This window comes from Marmota monax, unplaced genomic scaffold, assembly GCF_021218885.2.
Source record: "Marmota monax isolate L192 unplaced genomic scaffold, Marmota_monax_Labrador192_F-V1.1 WCK01_AAM20220418_F8-fsc00015, whole genome shotgun sequence".
NCBI lineage: Eukaryota > Metazoa > Chordata > Mammalia > Rodentia > Sciuridae > Marmota > Marmota monax.
In genome coordinates, this window is record NW_026692194.1 from 13,656,413 (window position 1) to 13,678,365 (window position 21,953).

General features: G+C 37.5%; 1 protein-coding gene across 2 annotated transcripts in view; it reads left to right on the forward strand.

Annotated features, from left to right (window-relative positions):
• The window catches only part of Psme4 (proteasome activator subunit 4), a 98,294-nt gene extending 81,574 nt beyond the window's left edge, over positions 1–16,720 (forward strand). For both annotated transcript variants that reach the window (XM_058573140.1, XM_046424058.2), the window contains 7 exons: positions 588–673; positions 7,741–7,869; positions 8,760–8,915; positions 13,038–13,200; positions 14,436–14,569; positions 15,231–15,368; positions 16,019–16,720. In XM_058573140.1, coding sequence (XP_058429123.1) covers positions 588–673; positions 7,741–7,869; positions 8,760–8,915; positions 13,038–13,200; positions 14,436–14,569; positions 15,231–15,365 — 803 coding nt within the window. In that variant the 3' untranslated portion in view covers positions 15,366–15,368; positions 16,019–16,720. The remainder of the gene's footprint in view (positions 1–587; positions 674–7,740; positions 7,870–8,759; positions 8,916–13,037; positions 13,201–14,435; positions 14,570–15,230; positions 15,369–16,018) is intronic.
• Positions 16,721–21,953: the final 5,233 nt, after the last annotated feature.

The window sequence follows — 21,953 nt, forward strand, 5'->3', positions numbered from 1 at the left end:
GATAAGCTCTAATTTATCTGCTTTTTCTTTTGTTTCCTGGGACAACAAGGCCAAAGATAGTTTTGGTTCTTCAGGGTTGTCTTTTGTTTTTATCTAAAATACTATCAAGGATTCTTAGTATAAGCCACTTGGTCATTATTTTATCCAATTTAGGATTCTAAAAATGCTAGTTTTAATATATTCTGTGTTTTGGGTTGTTAATAATTTGTAGATTGTTTCATTCTCTCTTGAGGAATTGTGTCAGTAATCTGGATTGGTTGAGGGTCTTTATTTTGGGTTGTTATACTCCTGATCGATTAGTGTCTAATATGTGAAGTATCATATGTGATCTCTTTCATAACATGAAAGAGTTGTGGGTATGGGCATGTAGTACAGTGGTAGAGCGCTTGCCTAGCATGTATGAGGCACTGGGCTCAACATCACATAAAAATAAACAAGTAAAATAAAGTTATTGTGTGCTTCTAGAACTACATATATATATAAAGAGTTGTCAGAGTGACCATTTGACATTAGCATTAAAATATCACTTACTTTGGGGTCTCTAATTTGATTATAATGACTGATTCTGCATGTTTATTTCCAAATAGTATTGAAGTGGCTGATGGCAAGTGCAGGCAGATCCTTCTCTACAGCAGTCACAGAACAACTTCAGCTTCTGCCATTGTTTTTTAAGGTAAGGTTATGGTTGAAATCAGTACATCCCTTTTGACCTGCAAAAGGAAGCATGCGAGAGTGAGGTTGGGGAGAAAGGTGATTTGAATCAATTTGAAACTTGTGAAAGACTTAAATCATTATATAATTACTAGTACTCATATCTTACCTGGGGATAGATGAGTTGTATAGCGTTTGAACATAGAGGCATTTAAAAGAAACTTGCTGCTTATTAAACTGTAGGAGGACCACATGAGTAATTTGAAAGGAGATCAGAATTTTCATTTTGAACATGTTTGAGATGTTTATTTTGTGATGATGCTTGTAAGTGAAGATAATGTTTGGGCACTTGGAGTTCAGGTATAAACATAGCTAGAGTTGTAGCTCAATGGAAGAGCACTTACCTAGCGTATGTGAGGCACTGGGTTCGATCTCAGCACCATATACAAATAAATAAAATGAACAACTAGCTGTCCATCAACAACTAAAAACTATTTAATCAATCAATCAATCAATCCATCCATCCATTACACTGAATGAGATATCGACTAATTGGTGTAAATGGAAAAAAGAAGGTCAAAGATGGAATGAGTCTTCACAAACAAACACGGAGAAAGTTCAATTTAAGTATGCCCCGTAACTTATTTAAAAATCAGTTATGCTTGTGTGATTATGGGTAGCCAACATATATTTCAGAGGAGAGACCAGTGAATGATAGCTTAAAACATGGCTTCTCACCCCGCTTTTTTTAATGTAAATGAGTTTAAGGAAATTTTCAGTAATTATATATAAACTTCCTTTTCTCTCTCTCTCTCTTTTGGGGCAGGGAGAGTACCAGGGATTGAACTCAGGGGCACTCAACCACAGAGCCACATCCCCAGCCCTATTTTGTATTTTATTTAGAAGCAGGGTCTCACTGAGTTGCTTAGTGCCTTGCCATTGCTGAGGCTGGCTTTAAGCTCAAGATCCTTCTGTCTCCCAAGCTGCTGGGATTACAGCCGTTGTGCCACTGCACCTGGCCAGCCGGACTGCCTGCCCCTCCCTCCCCCCCCCCCCCCCCCCCTCTTTCCCCCCCCCCCCCCCCCCCCCGCCTTTATAAAAGTTAAATGTTTATTAAGGGAAAATTTGGAAAGCTGAAGGTAAAAAATAAATAAACCACCATCTATCATTAATTATTCCCCTACATTTTTTTTTTAACTTATTGTTATTTTATAGAAGTAATACTTGCTGCTGGGCATGGGGGCATGTGCCTGTAATCCCAGCAGCTCGGGAGGCTGAGGCAGGAGGATAGAGAGTTCAAAACCAGCAAAAGTGAGGCACTAAGCAACTCAGTGAGACCCTATCTTTAAATAAAATACAAAATAGGGCTGGGGGTGTGACTTATTGGTCGAGTGCCCTTGAGTTTAATCCCAGTACCCTCCAAAGTAGTACATGCTTATTTTAAAAAGTCTAGAATGTAAAGATGGGCCAAACTCTTTAAATTGTGTGTCTATACCTCAAAGAAAGCTGATACGCAATTTTTTATTTGTATTTCTCCAGATGCTATTTTTGTATACAGTTTTTTTAAAAATAAGATCATACAGTTGTTCTTTAGCTTCCTTTTTTGGTACCTAAACTATATAGTATATGCTTTCCCAGATGAATAAGTAGATATTTTATACTTTCTTATGTAGCTCATAAAACTTAATACCCAATTTATCCTAAAGTAGTTTGTACTTGGTTTTATTGCTGTTACTCACTACGTAGGCAGCCAGGGGCGGAGAGTGTAGTGTTTAACAGCATGAACTCTGGACCCAGGCAGTCTTGGTTGATGAATTAATTCTGTAACCATAAGCAAGTAACTTAACCCCTCAGAACATTTTTTTCTGCTCATATGTAAAAAAGGGAGTAATAAAAATCATTCACCTCCTAGAGGTGTTATGAAAATTAAGTGAGTTTGTAATAAGTATTCCTCACTATCCAAATTGAGAAGTGAGTGGCAGAATTAAATAACAGGAGTGCCATGTCATCTCAATTTTCTGTTCCTTGCATTGCTGTTAGCAAATGCCAAAGAGTTCAGATGAAATATGATAGTGTACTAATCTGTTGGATCTAAACAAAGAGTAAGGGGTACCTACGTGTGCAAAGTATTTAAGAGTTGTGTCAGACACAAGATTAACATGAGAGTGCTGTATCCCAGATAAAGCAGTTTTATATTCATCAAAATCAAGAAATCTTTGAAATATGTATATATCAAAGTAAAAGTTTGAATATTTTTTCCATTTTCATTTTTAAAACCTTTATGTATCTTAAGATTTTAAGGAAAAAGATTTTGTAAACAAAAATAGTTGTGAGATCCTTGGCTTTGAGGTGTGTAGACTTTTTGATTGTGACCTACAAGTTACTAAACTTATAAGACTGTCTTTTAATTTTTAAAGTGATAATATTAGTATCCCTCATAGAATTGTTACAAGGATGAAGTGAAATAATTCCTATAAAGCAGAGAGCTCAGTTTGAAGTACATACTTATATTGCTATGTCAGTATTATTTAACTGAATCTTAATTTGATTCCCAGTACCACAAAAGAAAAAAAAATTCCTCTACTGTAGAATAATAGTTTTGCATATGTCAGATGTAGAAAAAAATTGCAAATATTGTGATAATTGGTATACAGTTACTTTTCATGGATAGCATTTCTTTGGGAAAATCATTTTGCCCAAAAATTACAGAAAAAGAACCTGTAATCCTTTGTTAGCTAAATGGGCAGTAGTTTCTTAGGGCTAACAGTTTACCGTCATTTTTTGGTTTTTGATTCCCGCCCCCGCCCCCCCCCCCCATGGTTCTGGGATTAAACCATTACCAGAATCAGTGCTCTACTACTGAGATATACCCCCCAGCCATTTAAAATTTTGAAACAGGCTCTTGCTTTATTACCCAGACTGGCCTCAGACTTGCAGTTCTCCAGCGTCATTTATTTTGTAAGTTTTAAATAATTTAACGTTCCAAACTTTTGCTAGTTCAAAAAAATTTTTTAAATAGCTTTTGGTTTTTTATCACTTTTATATTTTTATTGCTTACATCTGTATTTGCTTTTTATTTTATACCAGCTAAGTATCCCTAGTTTGAAAACGAAAAATGTTCCCAAATCCAAAACTTTTTTGAGTGTTGACATGTTGTCACAAGTGGAAAATTTCACGTGACCTCATGTGTTGAGTGTTGAGGGGTCAAAGACAGGCACATAATTTATTCAGCATCCTCAAGGGAAGCAGCTCTTTCAGCTGCTATAGCCAAACTTCATTTCATGCAAGGCATTATTTAAAATATTGTGTAAATTACCCTGGGCTATGTGTATATGAGGTATATATGAAACAAAAATGAATTTCATAGTTATACTTGGGTCCCATCTCCAGGATAACACATAATGTGTATGTAGATATTCCAAAATTTTAAAACTCAAAATTTGAAACATTTCAGGCCCCAAGCATATCACAAAAGTGATACTCCACATGTATAAAGTGTTTTTGACCTCCACTTTTTTCCATTGATCTATTTCTCTTCCTCTGCCAATTACTGAGGTTTTTCTCTGGTAATATCTTGATATCTAGTTCACATTTATCTATTCTTCCTCTCACCTTTCTCAAAATTAGTATATTGTTCAAAATGTCTTCACATTTACTCTGTTTTTAAATACTGTAGTATGAAGATATATATAAATGGTACAGCAATTGTTTATAAGAACTTGTATTCTCATGCCCCTTTCCTCTTCTACTAGTCCTTGGAGTCACCACTTTTAAGCCTTTGTGCACTTGTCTGTAAAGAAGTACTCTTACTGCTTTTTCTTGATTAACCAAATTAAGACATGATGGTGTGGTTGAATTACAAGCCTGTTATATATGTTTCCTTTTCAAAATCTTATTTATTTATTTATTTATTGCTTTTTTCGGGGGAGTGGTACTGGGGATTAAATTCAAGGGCACTCAATCATTGAGCCACATCCCCAGCCCTATTTTGTATTTTATTTAGAGACAGGGTCTCATTGAGAGGCTTAGTGCCTGACTTTTGCTGAGGCTGACTTTGAACTCTCTATCCTCCTGCCTTAGCCTCTCAAAGTGTTGGGATTACATGTGTGGGCCACCTTGCCTGGCTTTTATATGTGGTGCTGAGGATCAAACCCAGTGCCTCACACATGATACACAAAGTGTTCTACCACTGAGCTATAACCTCAGCCCCTTAAGGTGCTTTTTATTTGCTGTTTTTAAAATTTGTTTTAGGGACAACTTCTTCAGTGACTGATGTTAAAGAATATACTTCTGGAGAACATAGCATCCCTATTTGTTTTAATGAAGAAATCAGATTTGTTTTGTACCATATACTGTTTAATGCCATTTTTATATTATATATGGTCTTTTTGTTTGTTTGTTTGTTTTGGGTGGTGCTCGGTATCAAATCTGGATCTCATATATGGTAGGGAAGCACTTCTCCAGCCACTGTCCTCAGCCCAAATCCCCTTATATTTTGGGGGGTATTTAAAAAATATGGCTTTAAAGTTTTATTTAGTTCTTATTTGTCTAGGAAATCCTTGTTTTAATAAAATTGATTTCCATCAAACCCTGTACAAATTGTCATAGTGGATTCATATATTTAGGATTGTTCCTAGACTGCCTTCACAGGATTTTTGCTGAAGGCAGGCCATGAGTGGTCAGATAGCAGTGGTGGGAAATGAAGAATGTGATTGGATGTGGGTGGGGGTTCTTATTCAACTGAATTAGTGGGAGTCTGCTAAGATTAGACACTGTAGGCCAGAAAGTGGAGACCATGGATGGAGCCTATTCAGAAAGAGGGCTTCAAAGAGCCTAAAACTTGTCAAGGAGAGGCTTCCTACATGGTCAAATTCCTGTTATAGACATGCAAAAAAATTTGATAATACTGAACTTTGCCTGTTTCTCCTAAATTGATATAATCCCTGGTATGTTTGATGAAAATTTATTTCTTTTCACAAATTAAAACCATACTGTATAATTTTTCATTTCTCACCCATCATAATTGTGAAAAAAATCTAGTGTTGGTTACCAAATGGTGTGAATCTCTGAAGAAATCAGCAATAAAGAAGGGCATGGGGCAATGTCTAACAAAGCACACACAATGCATTTTCATCATTTCTGATGACAATGAACATATTCTATCCTTCTATACAAAAGTGTACCAATAAAGATGTGAAATGACTAGGCACAAAGACATGGTAAAAAGTCTGGAAACAGTTCTAGTGTCTATTGCCTCTGGATAGGACCTGGTGAAATGAACTCTGGAACATCCTTTTAGGTGGACACAATATCTTGTGTGGTGCTAAGGATCGAGCCCAGTGCCTCGTGTACTAGGCAAGCACTCTACCACTGAGCCCTACCACTGAGCCACAATCCCAGCCCATGGAATATCCTTTTGTTTAGATATCCTACAATTTGAATCATTCCATAGCAATAGGAATGAATACACAGAATAGTAATTTTTAATAATACAGAAAATCAGGTATGGTTTCTAAATATAAAACAACTAGGTCTTAGAGAAGTGACTCATTTCATGTTTGGAGCAAGAAATACACATGGTAAATCTAGGTCATCTTGCTATACCAGAAACCAAGATTCTTGTATTAAGGACTCAGGACCCAATTTGAGGTTTTTGATAGTGAAAAGGGAAATCAGCACCAGTGTACAGAGTAACTAAAGTGAACTAAAGCCATCAAATTTATTGAAATTAATTGATTCATAATACTTTTTTTTTAAACCGTTGTTCACATTTGTAGGACAATAGGAAATAATTATTCAGTATATGGGAAACCTTTTCTATTTATGTGTGTTTTAGGTAATAAGGAGGAATGACTGTCACCATTTTGCAAACTTATACTTCTTTTATAATGGTTCATCACAAAAAGAAAATTAAATATCTGTGAAGAAACATCGCTTAATGTTGTGCCCAAACTTCAATAAAATCAAACGTCAAGATCCAGTGGGTCGGGGCTGGGGATGTGGCTCAAGCGGTAGTGCGCTCGCCTGGCATGCATGCGGCCCGGGTTCGATCCTCAGCACCACGTACAAATAAAGATGTTGTGTCCGCCAAAAACTAAAAAATAAATATTAAAAAAAAAAAGATCCAGTGGGTCATTTACAGGACTTATTAGAGCCAGCACGTGCCAATACGGGAGTACAGTCAGAGAAGGCCACAGTGGGATAAATTACAAAACAGGATATCAAGAAATTTTAAATGAGACCTTTAAAACATTTCAGCTAGCCAGGAACAGTGGCACATACCTGCAATCCCAGCAAAGAGGGAGGCTGAGGCAGGAGGGTCGTAAGTATAAGGCCAGCCTCAGCAATTTAGTGAGATCCTGACTTAAAAAGTAGAAAGAACTGGGGATATAGATATATAAAAAGAACCTCTGGGTTCAAAACTATCCCTCTCCCAACCCCCAGAAAAAAATCCAGCTAAACACAGTGTTGTGTGACCAATGGTTCCAGAAAGCCAATTGTAATAACATTGATACTACAATGGGGGTGTGTGTGTGGGGGGGAAGTAGTTTGACCACTACCAAATATTTTATAAATAATTTTATGTATGATTATGTACTTAACAGGTCTCTTTTCTAAAGAGATGTTTCAGAGATAACATAATGAAATATTTATGGGTGAAGAATATCTGGGGTTTGCATCGCATAATTTACTTGGGAGAAGGAAAGCCAGAGGGAAGAAAAAAATGAAAAAAAAAAAGAAGATTAGTCATGAGTTTGTCTTTGTTGAAATAATTAGTTTATGGGGAGTTCATTATACTAGTCTCTTTAGTTTTGGGTATGTTTGAAATTTTTCCATAGAAGTTGTTAAAAGTAAGGGCTGGGGTTGTGGCTGAAGCGGTAGTGCGCTCGCCTGGCATGCGTGGGGCACTGGGTTCGATCCTCAGCACCACATAAAAATACAATAGAGATGTTGTGTCCACCAAAAACTGAAAAATAAATATAAAAAAAAGAGAAGTTGTTAAAAGTAAAATGTAATTTTGGTATATAGCATGCCCTTGTTTTTATTGGCAGTTATTGTTCAATTTATGTTGTTATTATTGTTCTCTAGATTGCCCCCGTGGAAAATGACAATAGCTATGATGAACTGAAAAGAGATGCAAAACTTTGTTTATCACTAATGTCTCAGGGGTTGCTTTACCCTCATCAAGTGCCTTTGGTACTTCAGGTGCTAAACCAAGTAAGAGTGTTTAACTACAATATTTCATATCTTTTGGTTAGGATCCTAGTTTACCATTCTAAGAATTTTACAGTATCAGCTGTAGTATACACAGTAACTTATTTTTTTTCCTTTCATTTTGATTTTCATTTTAGTACAAGAAGCAATATGTGTTGACCAAAGAAACAGATCTGTATTCTATACCTAGCTCTGCCATCAACTTCTTTTACCTTGGTCAAAAAAAATCACACAAGCCAAAAGTTACCTATATACACAAAGAACTAATTATTGAACTTCATTGAATATGAAATGCTTATGAGGGATGGGAGTAGTGATTCCCTTTTGCCATTTCCCCTTTATTTTATTCACTTTTATTTCCTGGTCTATGCTAGAGACCTATAGTGGTTGGATATATTTCTGGCTGCAATTAGTGTACTGTATGTTCAGTTTTTTCTAGGGTAATATATGTGTTATATAATATAAAAATGAACATACTCATAGTTTTTAGATTTTTAGTTTAACTGCCACTGAAAAATATTTTCAACAGACTAAAATGGTCCATAATTTTTGTAGTGGAATTTAGTTGTTCTTAATCTTATTTGCTTTTAGATGCTAACTGCCACTGAGAGTAAAATAATGTGCATTTCTTAGAAGAATTTATAGTCATTAATTGTAAATAATTCTCCTAAAATTGACTTATACCTTTGTGTTCATTTGCTGTTACTCAGTCATCATACATTCTGAATAACTACCTGAAATAGATCAACTTTTTATACAGAAGGAAATATTAGATAAACTTGCCCTAACTATACTGTGAAAGTAGAATTAAATTAGAATATTATGTTATTTATAGGCATCTCATACTTCTGTTAGTACTATTATCATTATTTATATGTTTTTCTCACTCACAGACAGCAAGAAGCAGTTCTTGGCATGCGAGATATACAGTACTGACCTACCTCCAGACCATGGTGTTTTATAACCTCTTTATTTTCCTAAACAATGAAGATGCAGTTAAAGACATCAGGTGGCTTGTTATAAACCTTTTGGAGGATGAGCAATTAGAGGTAAAATTTATGTTATAACAAATTAAAATTAAAGAACCCATCATGGTCTTTCTTTGCAGAAATATTTGTACCTTATAAGATATAAATTATTAAAAGTAACTTGAATTTTAACAGATCTATGTGAGTACTCTAATTGATTAGTACCCTAATCATGATTTTCTGTGGTTCAAATGGGAAAATAAAATACTGGACATACTTTTAATGTGTCTTCTCTTTGGAACTGTGCAAATAATATTTACAAACCGCAGTGTTTTCTATGTATTAGGGAATGATAATCACCCCACATAGTGATTTTTAAGAGATTAATGGAAACATGCATGAAAGCAATTTGAAGAGAGTACAAGTCTGCACTTTCACTCTCAAGTGTGTTGTTGTCCGGTAAACTGAAGATAGAACTGCTATCCTTTTTTGGTTTTTCTTTGATAAAGAAATTCAAGTCAACTTTTATGGTGAGGTTATATTAATGTTTGGTATAAAAAGATAGTTTTAGTTCAAATAGCATAATATAAGGAAAACATGTTGTAATAAGTCACTTTTGGGGCTAATGTACCTCAGTGGTAAAGTGCTTGCCTACTAACATGCCCAAGGTCCTGGATTCAACCCTTAATACCACCCAAAAAAAGGGGGAAAATATGTATATACACACATATACACGGTGTGTATGTGTGTGTATTCATTTCTTGGGGAAAATGTAATTGAATTTTTGTGAAAATTTTACTTCTTTTATGGACTTAAAACAGTAGTATACTTTATTTTATATATTTATTTTTGAGCACTCAAAATAGATTATATCCATAAGTGCTGAGAGCCACTGGCACCAGGGCCAAATTTGGGGGCCGACAGAGGTGAGGCAAAGAATCTCACCCCCCCACTGGCACCAAGGCCAAATTTGGGGGCCAACAGAGGTGAGGCAAAGAACTCCACCCCCCCACTGGCACCAAGGCCAAATTTGGGGGCCAACAGAGGTGAGGCAAAGAACTCCACCCCCCCACTGGCACAAGGCCAAATTTGGGGGCCAACAGAGGTGAGGCAAAGAACCTCACCCCCCACTGGTGCAAAGGCCTATCCACAAGTATGGCTGTATGCTGAACCAGTAGTCAATGACTGGTATGATCCAATTGCAACAGTACCAACCTAAGACAGGAGGCTGACGCCTTGAGGACCATATGTAGAATTGGACAACCTAAGATAGGCACGGTCCCTTAACTACATGCTTGGTGTTTAATTAAACAGAAGGGGGGAGATGCTGAGAGCCATAGCTGAGTCTCCCACATTTTTGCCAGAACAGAGAGGTGAGGAGTGGTGAGAGGTGACGCCAGCAAGCCATTGAGCTGATGATGGTTATGTTAAGCTGTGTATTCAATTGTATATTAGACCCCTGCTGTCTACCTCAGGTGCTGGCTACTTTGGAGTTCCTGAGGGGATTCCTGGGGAGTTCAGTTGGTTGGGGAAGTGCTGGAGGAGGGATTTTCCAGTTGGTGTGGTGTGTCTGGGGAGAAGGCTGCGTGAGTGGCGTTGGCGGGAGTTCGGAAATAAAGTTTGTTCCTGCTTGAGTGGCTCGTGATTTGTGCCCAGCCAGATTGCGGCACATAAGAAAATGGGAATGGAAATTTCTCTACCTCCCTAAATGAGCCCAACTAGCTTTCTCATCTTTTGGGAATGCATGTTGTTTAGTCTAAGAAACTAACAGACTGGTTATAACAATGCTGAGAGGTTTCGGTGAAAATATTTAAATTTCTAATGTTCCCCCCCCCCCCTTATGTTTTTTAAAAAAGTTAAGTTAAAGGAATGAAAATGAAAAATTAGAAATCTCAAGTTGTTTCATAACTTCAGTTTTGTTGTTATTGTTTTTGGTACCAAGGATTGAACTCTGAGGGGGCACTCAGCCAAGGAGCCACATCCCAGCCCTATTTTGTATTTTGTTTAGAGACAGGATCTTACTGAGTTGCTTAGAGCCTCACTTTTGCTGAGGCTGGCTTTGAACTCTCTGTCCCTTGCCTTAGTCTCCAGAGCCACTGGGATTACAGGCGTGTGCCACCACGCCTGGCATAACTTCAGATTTTAGAGTATGCATTAGTCAACTTTCTGTCATATTAACAAATACCCAAAACAATGGACTTATCAAGATAAAAAGTTTTGTTTTGACTTACTGTTTTAGAGGTTTCTTTCAGTCCGTGATCTGTTGGCCCTGTTGCTTTAGGCCTCTGGCAGGGCAGTACATCATGGAAGAAATGTGGTAGAGCAAAACTACTAATCTCATCTTTACAAAGTGAAAAAAGAAGGAGCTTAAGTCCCACTATGTCCCCTGTGACATCTCCAGTGACTTAAAGAACTCCCACTAAGGTTCTACCACCTCCCAATAGGGCCAAGTGCTTTTTGGAATTTTTTGTTCTCTCTCTCTCTCTCTCTCTCTCTCCCTCCCTCCCTCCCTCCCTCCCTCTCTCCTTCCCTTCCTTCCCTTCCTTCCTTTCTTTCCTCCCTCCCTCCCTCCCTCCCCACGGAGCCACACCCCCATCCCTTTTTGTTTTGAGTCAGGGCTTTGCTAAATTGTTGAGGCTGCCTTTGAACTCAGGATCCTCCTGCCTCAGTCTCCCGAGTCTCTGGGATTACAGGCATGTGCCATTGCGCCCAGCAGTGTCAACCTTTTTTTTTTTTTCCCCCTAAATTTTATTTGTTCTAATTAGTTACACATGACAGTAGAATTCATTTTGACACATTATAGGTAAATGGAGTGTAGCTTCTGGTTCTTCTGGTTGTACATGATATAAGTTACATAGATCATGTAATCATATATGTACATAGGGTAATAATGTCCTGTTCATTCTACAATCATTCCTACCTCCATGGCCCCTCCTTTCCCTCCACTTTCCTCTATCTAGTCCAAAATACCTCTGTTCTCTACTCCGTTGTGAATTAGCATCTGCACATCAGGGAAAATATTGAGTGCCAGGCTTTTAATACGTGGGCTTTTGGGGGACATTTAAGATCCAAACTGTAGCAGAACACTTGCATTAAAATTTACTGGTTTTTGCAAGTTTCTATTAGAACATTCTTATTATATACATTTTACTTTTTTTATATAGTAGGCTTATTAAACATATTTCTTAAATAAGCACAACCATGACATTTATTAAAGCCATTATATATGTTTAAAGCAACTGTGATCCTAAATAGCAGTGGTAATTAGTTAATCCTATTCATGATAGTATTGAGAAAAAAAACTTTATAATAATCTGACTGTAAAATGACTTCTGGCTGGGGTCGCATATGAGGGGATTGAACCCAGGGGTGCTTTACCAGTGAACTGTATACTTCAGCCCCTTTTAAAATTTTTTTGAGACAGTGTCTTAGTAAGTTGCTTATATTGGCCTAGAATTTTAGATCCTCCTGCCTGAGCTTCACAAATCAATGAGATTACAGGCATCCACCACTACACCCAACTATGACAAATATCTTTTTGAAGAAAAATCTTACAGAATTTAAAGGAAAATTTTTAGAAGTGGAGGGACATCCTATATTTAAGGCTAAGTAAGGGGTCTAGAGATATGTAATTTGGTGGAGCGTTTGCCTAGCATGTAGAAGGCCCTGGGTTTGATTTCCCCAGCCCTGCCAAAAAAAAAAAAAAAGAAGAAGAAGAAGAAGAAAGCTAAATAAATTCTTTTTCCTCACCTTATAAAATTAATTGTATATACACGGTGAACTCTGGACAGAGCACCCCAGAAGTATACCCTACTACTAAGAAAGAGAATAATTCTGGTGGAGGTATTGAGATAATTTATTAGTATCTTGGAAGAAAAGAAAAAGAAGTTAGAATGTCTCGCTACAGTATATTCTAGATATAGTAAAAATGCATGCCCACTTCCCGTGTGTGTGTGTGTGTGTGTGTGTGTGTGTGTGTGTGTCTGTGTCTGTGTCTGTCTATCTCTGTTGGGATTAAACCCAGAAATTGATTGTTAAACACTTTGATGAAATTTCTATCAAGAAACTTCCAAAGACAATATGCAAAATTTACATAACAGTTCCAGGGAAGGTCTCCACCCCGGGTCCCATATTTCCCCTTTGTTCTCTATTGTTCCCTCAGGCTTAGAATCTCAGTTCTAATATAAATTATTATTCCTACAGGTTCGAGAAATGGCTGCTACCACCTTAAGTGGTCTGTTACAGTGTAACTTCCTTACCATGGACAGTCCTATGCAGATTCATTTTGAGCAACTTTGCAAAACAAAACTACCTAAGAAAAGAAAGCGAGACCCTGGTTCTGTAGGAGATACCATTCCTTCTGCAGGTAATGTTGCTGGTATAAAACACCCATACCCTTTTGGAAGTTAACCAGACTTAAACTTGTATGTGCCAGGTTTTTGCTAATACTGGGAATAGTTATCCCTGGCATGTAAAAGCTAAAATTGAGATAGCTATGAAGAAAACTGTACATGGCTACATAAAACTCTTTTAATAAATGAAGTCTACAACATAGATTGTACTTAAAACACACTGAAATGACTGTGACACTACTAAGAGAATCTTAAAGGATCACCATTGTATATGCAGACCATTAAAATGTCATTATTAGCATAGTTATATTTAACTGATCATTTATTGAAAGAATGAGAAGAGTCATTACTGGAGTTTTCAACGTAATTAATATAAAGAAACCAAATGAGAATAACATATAACTACTATGTAATGTTTAAAGAGAAATTTACATGTAAAGAAGCATCTGACCTTTCCACTGCTAACAAGAATAGAAAATACACGGGAAGATTAGTAAGTAGGAAATTAATTGAATTTGTGGGAAGTGCTTGGAGTAGACAGCTATTAAGTACTGAGTATATTAATAATGTCATATAGTTAATAGCAAATTTCAGTAAAGTACCATTACTCTACTTTGTTTGCTTGAAGTCTATTATTTAATAATGAAGTACCAAACTCTTTTATATCAAATGGCATTGTTTATGTTTATTTCAAAGTCTCTTTTTGTTATCTATACTTAACTGTCCATGTTTCGTGTACACACACATAATATGCTTACAAAAACGTGTACATGCAGCTTTGTTAAGTAACCATGAGCTTTGAGTGGTGATGCACAGCCATAATCCCAGCAACTCAGGAGGCTGACAGGCAGGAGGATTCCAATTTAAGTCCAGCTTTTGCCGCTTTATGAGATTCTTTCTCAAAATAAAAAATAAAAAAGGGCTGAGGAGGTAGTTTAGTGGTAGAGCTCCCTTAGGTTCAATGCCCAATTCCCCCCCTAAAAAAAAAGGGGAAAAAATTATGGTAATTTAGGGCTGGGTTGTAACATTTTGGTAGATTGCTTGTCTAGCATGTGCAAGGCCCTTGATTCCATCCCCAGTGCCCCCCCCCCCCGCAAAAAAAAGGTAATTTGAAGTGTGTATGTTCTTGAAGATTCATTTTAAATGCAGAAATTCACACATTGAAAATATTTAGCATAATTTCATTTCATTGTAATGAACGGTATAAGGCCATACATATTTGCCATATATATTATTGTTTTCTTTGCAGAGTTGGTGAAACGCCATGCTGGGGTGCTAGGACTTGGTGCTTGTGTTCTTTCAAGCCCTTACAATGTTCCCACCTGGATGCCCCAGCTACTTATGAATCTCAGTGCACATTTGAATGATCCTCAGCCTATTGAGGTACGATTAGTTGTTTGTTTGCATGTATGATATCAATGTTTTATAAGAAACCATTTGTATTTATAATTTTCTATATACCCTGAACTTGCTGCTTTGCTACAACTACTGCCTCTGCCAGGACTAAGTCTGCTTTCCATTAATTATTAAACTCTTGCAGAAACTTCAATCCCATGTTTATTTGAGATCTTTATATAGCAAGAAAATTACTGTAGCTTCTAAAGTAGAGTATTGTCAGTATTGTCGGGATAGTTCAATTTTATCCTTCTACTTTTCTAACATATCTGGAAAGTATCTCATAGGAAGCTAATGTTAAATAGGAGATAGTGGTGGTATTATATAGTAGTGAACAGCTCTGTTCCTAGATTTAACAATTCAAAATACAAATGATTTAGTCTTTCTCAACCTTTGTAAATAGATTTAAGTGTGTACTGAAACTGGTCTAATAGTGTAAGTTCCAGTGGGTTGTCCTAAAGTGAAGTTAGTAATTCTACAGATGTGTAATGATTTTGGAAAACAAGATTGGCTTGTTTTTGTAGCATTATGTCACAATTTATGAGATCTGGAATCAGCTATGGATTATTACTTAGCTAAAGGTACAGTACATACAACCCTGGTTGTTCGGAGATATTAAAATGTATGATGTGGGTTGCCTTCTCTACAGATGACTGTAAAAAAGACCTTATCCAATTTTCGAAGGACACACCATGACAACTGGCAAGAACACAAACAGCAATTCACTGATGACCAACTGCTTGTTCTCACGGATCTCCTTGTGTCACCATGCTATTATGCATAGGAGGTAAGTCAGCAAAGTTCTGAATTTAAAGACGGTGAAATCCTCAGGCAAATGTCATTCTTCGGTGACTGAGAGGTGGATATTTTTATGTATGTGTTCTTAAATTTTTGCTGACATTCTTATATTTGTTTAGATAAAGTTGTGGAGTATTTGTTTTTAAACATGGCTTTTGGGATTGGGGTTGTAGCTCAGTGTCAGAGCACATGGCTTAGCATTTACAAGGCCCTGGGTTCAGTCCCCAGAACTAAAATAAACATACAAACATGGCTTTTGCTATGGCCACTGGAAATAAGTTCCCAAAGGATTTTCCCTTCGTGGCTTATTGTTTTAAATGTTAAGCAGAAAATTGATGTGACTGCTTTTGGACCTTTGTAAATTAGTATTTTTAGTAGCATGGGAAGAGTAAGGTAAAAGAAATCTTGGTCTTTTGCCTCTTGTATGGAGGTATGGATGTTCTAGGTTGCCCTGAGCACTATGGATTCTACAGAGTTGTGAGAATATTTATCTGGATTCTGAAGTATTTATTACCTATTCTTTAGAAAGGAATCGTCCAGAAGCCTTTTATTGGGATAGGAAAAATAAAATATAATTTATTGGGTTTTTAGGGTTGAGTGTCTTGTTACCTAATTGAAATTTTTTCCTTCCTGATACAGATGACTAGTCCTCACTTCAGGCTCTTTTCATCAAAAACTCCAGATCCTCAGGTACCATCTGTGGTGGCTCTCTGCAGGTTTAAAACTCTGCCTTTGTTGAGCTCTCATAATTTTGATGATTTCCGTGTTTGGTCTCATTAGTCTGTGTCCACAGGTTCTCAGCTGCCATTTGGTTTCTTGATTTGTCCATAGTGTTTCCAGAATATACTTTTTGTTTGAGGCATCTGACAAAGTCACAAAGTCTCAGACTAGAAATTATTACCCAGTACGAACATGGCATCTAAGGCCAAACAGTCTAGGAACTCATTAAGAAAAAAAAATTCTTTTTTTTTGAATGGAGAAAACCCATCATTAATACAAGTCCTGTCATTTCACTCATCTCAAATTATTTTGAATTTTCCCAAATGGCTGTTGGATGGTAGTAGGGCAGTGGGCCATAAATCTGAAGCCTTGAGAGCCTTGGAGAGCCAGAAGAGGAAAGGAAAAGAGGAGGGCAACTCTTGAACCTTACCGATGACTGATGAATTGCTGGACCAAGTCACAGAAGCAAAGTCTGTTTCCCAGACTGGAGTTTTTGGTGCTGAATAGAGCCAGTTGCTGAAAGAAAAAAAATGGGGGTTTGTTGAATAAATTTTTGATTGATTGTTGTGTGTGTATACAATGTGTGATTTTGAAAATAAACAACAACAGTAAACATCCTGACTGGTTGGTTTTTACCTGTATCTTTACAAATATTGTTTGACCCATTTTGAAAACTGTTATATTTCACCTAATGGAAGACTGCTGTGTTTGTGGAAATTCTGTGATTTTTTTTCTTTTATTTTCTGCAGAATCGTTGAGACTAATAAGGCTTGGTATTTAATTGACTTGTTTAATATATGTTACATAGATGTAAAAGATTGTATAAACTATAGCGATAGCATTGGCAAGACTTTGTACAGATGCAGCCTTTCACACGACACCATTGTGTAGTTAATTTGTAAAGATTCACATGTAGCTCTTTATTATAGTGATTTGGGGCTTTTGTACCCATTGAATGCCTTTTTTTTTTTTTTAAGTTATTTTCTTCATGTTACAAAAGCTGAAATGTGGAATTTTTTTTTTAGTTCATTTATCATTAGAATGTCTGAATTTTTATGTAACTTGTGTGTGCATCCCAAATTGCTAACACATGTTTGCCTATAACAGATTTATAGAGTGCAAGATATCTTCTAGATTGAAATAATTCACAAGTTGGTGAATGTCATAACACACCCTGTACAGTCTTCCTTAAAGGAACACCACAACATTTTTTAGTATCTACCTGCTGAATGACTCAATCTAAGCACAGCAGTGGTCCTTTAAGTGTCAGCATACACAGGCATAATCCCTGTATAGAGTAGTGCCAAACTGATTATTTCAATTGTGTAACTAGTTAAAACCCAATAAATGTATTGTTTTTAACACCTGGCTTTTGTCTTCATTAACAGGAGAAGACAGTTCTGTAGGCAGTGGCTCTTGTGGATTCCTATTGCCGTCCCAGATTTGGATCTAGAATTCATTCCCTCTGACCAAAATGAATTCAAATTATGCCCTGTATAGTCCAGTAGCTTCTAGCCACATGTGTCTTTACATTTAATCAAATGAAAAATTCATTTTCTCAGTTTGAACTAGGGACATTTTAAGCACTTTTTAGCTACATGGCTAGTGGTTGTTACCACATTGAGTAGCACAGATGAACTTTTCCATCATCACTAAAATTTCTGTTGAATAGCACTAACCTAGAAGATTTTTTTCTCAAATCAATATGCCTGCCTAAGAATCATGAGGGAATTTTGTTAAAATGTAAATTCTTATTGTTCCCACTTCATGGTATCAATGTCTGTAAGACCTTACATTATATTTTGACCAGTTTAGCTTTTTTAACTTAAAACTATATGAAATTATACTTCAACAGTGGTTCCTAAGTGGAAACTAATTTTAAAAAAAGATACTGGATGCCCTAGTATGTTTCTCAACTAAAATCCCTCTGGAGGGGGCTCAGGCATCATCTTTTTAAAGCTCTGATGATTCAGTTGTGCAGCTGGGATTGAGACAATTGATAAAAAACTTTAAGTCTCACTGTAGACTTAAAACAGGGTACCTTAGCCTGAGTAATATGCTCCCCAGGTGACTCTGATGCCAAGTTTGGATGCTGCTTATTATCTTGATATTTTCCCCTGTATTATAATGCAAATTTTCTATCAGTGGCCTCAGGAATGAAAGGGGGAAGGGAAGAATTGGATGGCTGATGTTGTCTAAAGTAGTTCTTAAAATGGGACTGGAAGCAGGCATGGAAAAGAGTGTAGGTTTCTATAAGCTTCATGAGAAGGAAAGGAGAAAACCTCTTAGAGGTTGTAAATTTTTTTTTTTTTTTTTTTTTTAGAGAGAGAATGTTTTAATATTTATTTTTTAGTTTTCGGTGGACACAATATCTTTGTTTGTATGTGGTGCTGAGGATCGAACCTGGGCCGCACACATGCCAGGCGAGCCTGCTACCGCTTGAGCCACATCCCCAGCCTCTTAATCTTAGGTTTTGAATAGATCCTATGCAAAACAAATTGTGTTTCAGAATTTAGGAGGGAATTTTACTCACCTGACTTTTTAGTACTGGGGATTGAGCTCAGAAGCACTCAACCACTAAGCCACATCCCCAGCCCTATTTTGTATTTTATGTAGAGACAAGTTTTCACTGAGTTGCTTAGTGTCTCACTGTTGGGAAGGCTGGTTTTGAACTCACAATCCTGCCTAAGCCTCCCTAGCCACTGGGATTACAGGTGGGTGCCACTACTCCTAGCTACTCACCAGTTATTTATTTATTTTGGTGGTGGTGCTGGGGAACCCAGGGCCTTGTGCATGCAAGGCAAGCACTCATATGAGCTATATCTCCAGCCTACCACCTATTCTTTTTTGTTATTGTTGTTTAAATATTTTTAGTTGTAGATGGACATAGTAACTTTGTTTATTTGTATGTGGTGCTGAGGATTGAACCTAGGGCCTCACACATTTGCAAGGCAAGCATCTACCACTGAGCTACAACCCAGTCCCTCACCTGTTCTTTTAATGCAAATGACTGATAATTTAGGTGCCACTGTGTACAGTACATGAGAAAAATGTTTTCGAATATACGAAATACTCAGCATTGCCAAGCTCTTTAATGTTGGTGGTGGTGTTGTACCGGGGAATGAACCCAAAGATTGTTAATCACTGACCTACATCCCCAGTCCTTTTTATTTTGATAACAGGGTCTGTCACTAAGTTGCTGAGCTGAGGCTGGCCTCAAACCTGTGGTCCTCCTACCTCAGTCTCCTAAATCGCCTGGGTTACAGGCGTGCTCTACCACATCTGGCAACTTGGGCGATTAGTGTGGTCAGAGACTAATGAGAATTTTGTTTTATTGGAAATATTTTTTCTTCTTCTAAGTAGGCCATATTTATAAGTGCTTTTATGGACTTTTGTCTTAATATGTCATGATTGCTTCTGAGTATTCCCCTATTGAACATCAAGGTTGTTTTCTGTTCCAATTGCATTGTGATGCTCATTTCCATACCTCTATGCCTTAAACCTTTTGTTGGAGCAATTCCAAGGAGTCAGATTTTTAGGTCAAAATCTAAACATTTAATGGCTTTTATGTGTTTTCTTCAAGTGGACATGTATCAATTTGCATTGTAATTATAGTTTGTATTGGAAGGCTGGTGTCACTGCAGATTGGTAGCCCATTTGTGTTCTAACATTATTATTTGCAGGTTTCCCATTTTTTGACTACTAAGACAGTGTTCTCTCCAGGCTTAGCACACTTCACTTACAGATTTTGTATGTATTCTTATATTAGGTTTAGCCTTGATGAATGGTCCTTACCAGTTCTGGAACTTTGGTGGGTCTTAATTTCCTCTTTTACATCTTTAGAATGTTTCATAAGATGTGAAACACCCCCCCCCCACCCCATTGAGATCCTTTCTCCCATAGGTGTAACCCATGGCAGCAATCCAACCTGAACCAATTGTAACCTCCTCCTCTCATATGGCCAAATGTCTAGAAATGAGCTGGCAAGATTTTTAATTCATTAAGAGGCATGTAACTTTGATCAGAATATCTTCTCTAAATGCCAGCTCCACTATAGAAGCTAATGGGTCTTTTTTTTTTTTAATTATTTTTTAGTTGTAGTTGTTGATACCTTTATTTATTTGTTTGTTTGTTTGTTTGTTTATTTATTTGGTGCTGAGGATAGAACCCAGGCCCTTGAATGCGCTAGGCGAGTGCTCTACCTCTGAGCCACAACCCCAGCCAGCTAATGGGTCTTTTTGATTTTTTCCTAGGGCTCAAAGTCACCAATACCAACAACATGTTAGGCTGTTACATTGTATCAAGCATAGTGGCACATGCTTGTAATCCCAGCAGCTGGGAGGTTGAGGCAGGAACATCACAAGTTCAAAGTCAGTCTCAGCAACTAGGCCAGGCCATAAGTAATTTAGCCAGACTTTGTCTCAAAATATAAAAAGGACTGGGGCTGGAGCTCAGTGTTTCAGCACACCTGGGTTCACTCCCTTGTACCAAAAGAACGATTACATTGCAAGTGTTTGGGAGAACGAAGCTTTTAAATGTATTTTTTATTTTGGGGGTACTAGGGATTGAAATCCAGGGCACTGTACCACTGAGCTACAAACCCAGTGCTTGTTATTTTGAAACTGGGTCATGCTAAATTGCTGAGGCTGGCTTTGAATTTGGGATCCTCCTCCTGAGCAGCTGGGATTACAGGTGTGTGCCACCATACCTGGCTGAAGTGTGGTCTATGTACAAATCATTTGGAACATTTTCTTAAAGTTATTTATAAACAATTCTGATTGTATAGTCAACCACTGGACAAAATAACCTACTTTATACATTATTCAGCCCTCTAGTGTGTTCTTAACAAAATAGTACAGGGAATTGGGAAAGAAATTTTCATAAATCAAATTCTTTGGTATTTGTTGGTTATGATCCTTAGAAAAACTGTTAGCCAAAATGGAGATTGCGCTAGCAACATTCCAACTAAGTATTTTGCCTGAATGCAATAAACGTTCCTGTTTTCTGGTCCCAGGTGAAGGAAAGGGCAAATGGTATCCCTGAGGAGTTTAGAGAAATAGTAAACTCATTATGAATTATTTTGCAAGTTGTGTAGACTTACCAGAATGGGAAGATGGCAGTTTTTTGTTCTTACCAAAATAAGCCTAGCTGGATACATTGCATTGTTGCTTTTAAAGATTTTTTTTTTTACATTTTATGCTAGTATTAATAAATATCCCATGATTTCTTATTTATTTCCATGGTTCCCCCCCCCCCCCAGTTCTTCTTCTTCCCCTTGTTAAGTTTCTTCAGTAAATTCATTGATATCTTGAGAGACTTAGGCAAGTTAGAGTTGGTTTGATTTAAATTCTGTTATAATGACTATAAATTCTATGCCGCCAGCCAGGCATAGTGGCACACCTGTAATCCAAGCGACTCGGGAGGCTGAGGCAAGAGGATCGCAGGTTCGAGGCCAGTCTCAGCAATTTAGCGAGATCCTGTCTCAAAAAATAAAACGGTCAGGGAATGCGTCTTAGTGGTCAAGTGGCCCTGAGTTCCATCCCCTGTACCAAATAAATAAATTCTATGCCTCAAAGTTTCAAATTGGACGCCTCCGCCGATCTTGTCTAGGAAGAAAAAATACTGCAGCATATGGAGAAGCTAAGCAGGCTGGCTTGAACGCACAGGGACTTGGGGAGGTGGGCGGGCGGGCACGGTAGGAATCCCTGGAACCCTGCTGCACTCCAGTCTGTCCTCTAAGGCGACCCCCCTGCTCTCCCCTTCCTTTCTTCCCACTTCGCTTGCCCCCTTTCCTGCGCTCTACTTCAGCCTCTGCCTATGGCGGAATCCAGGCTCCCCCCACGGCAAAACGGCG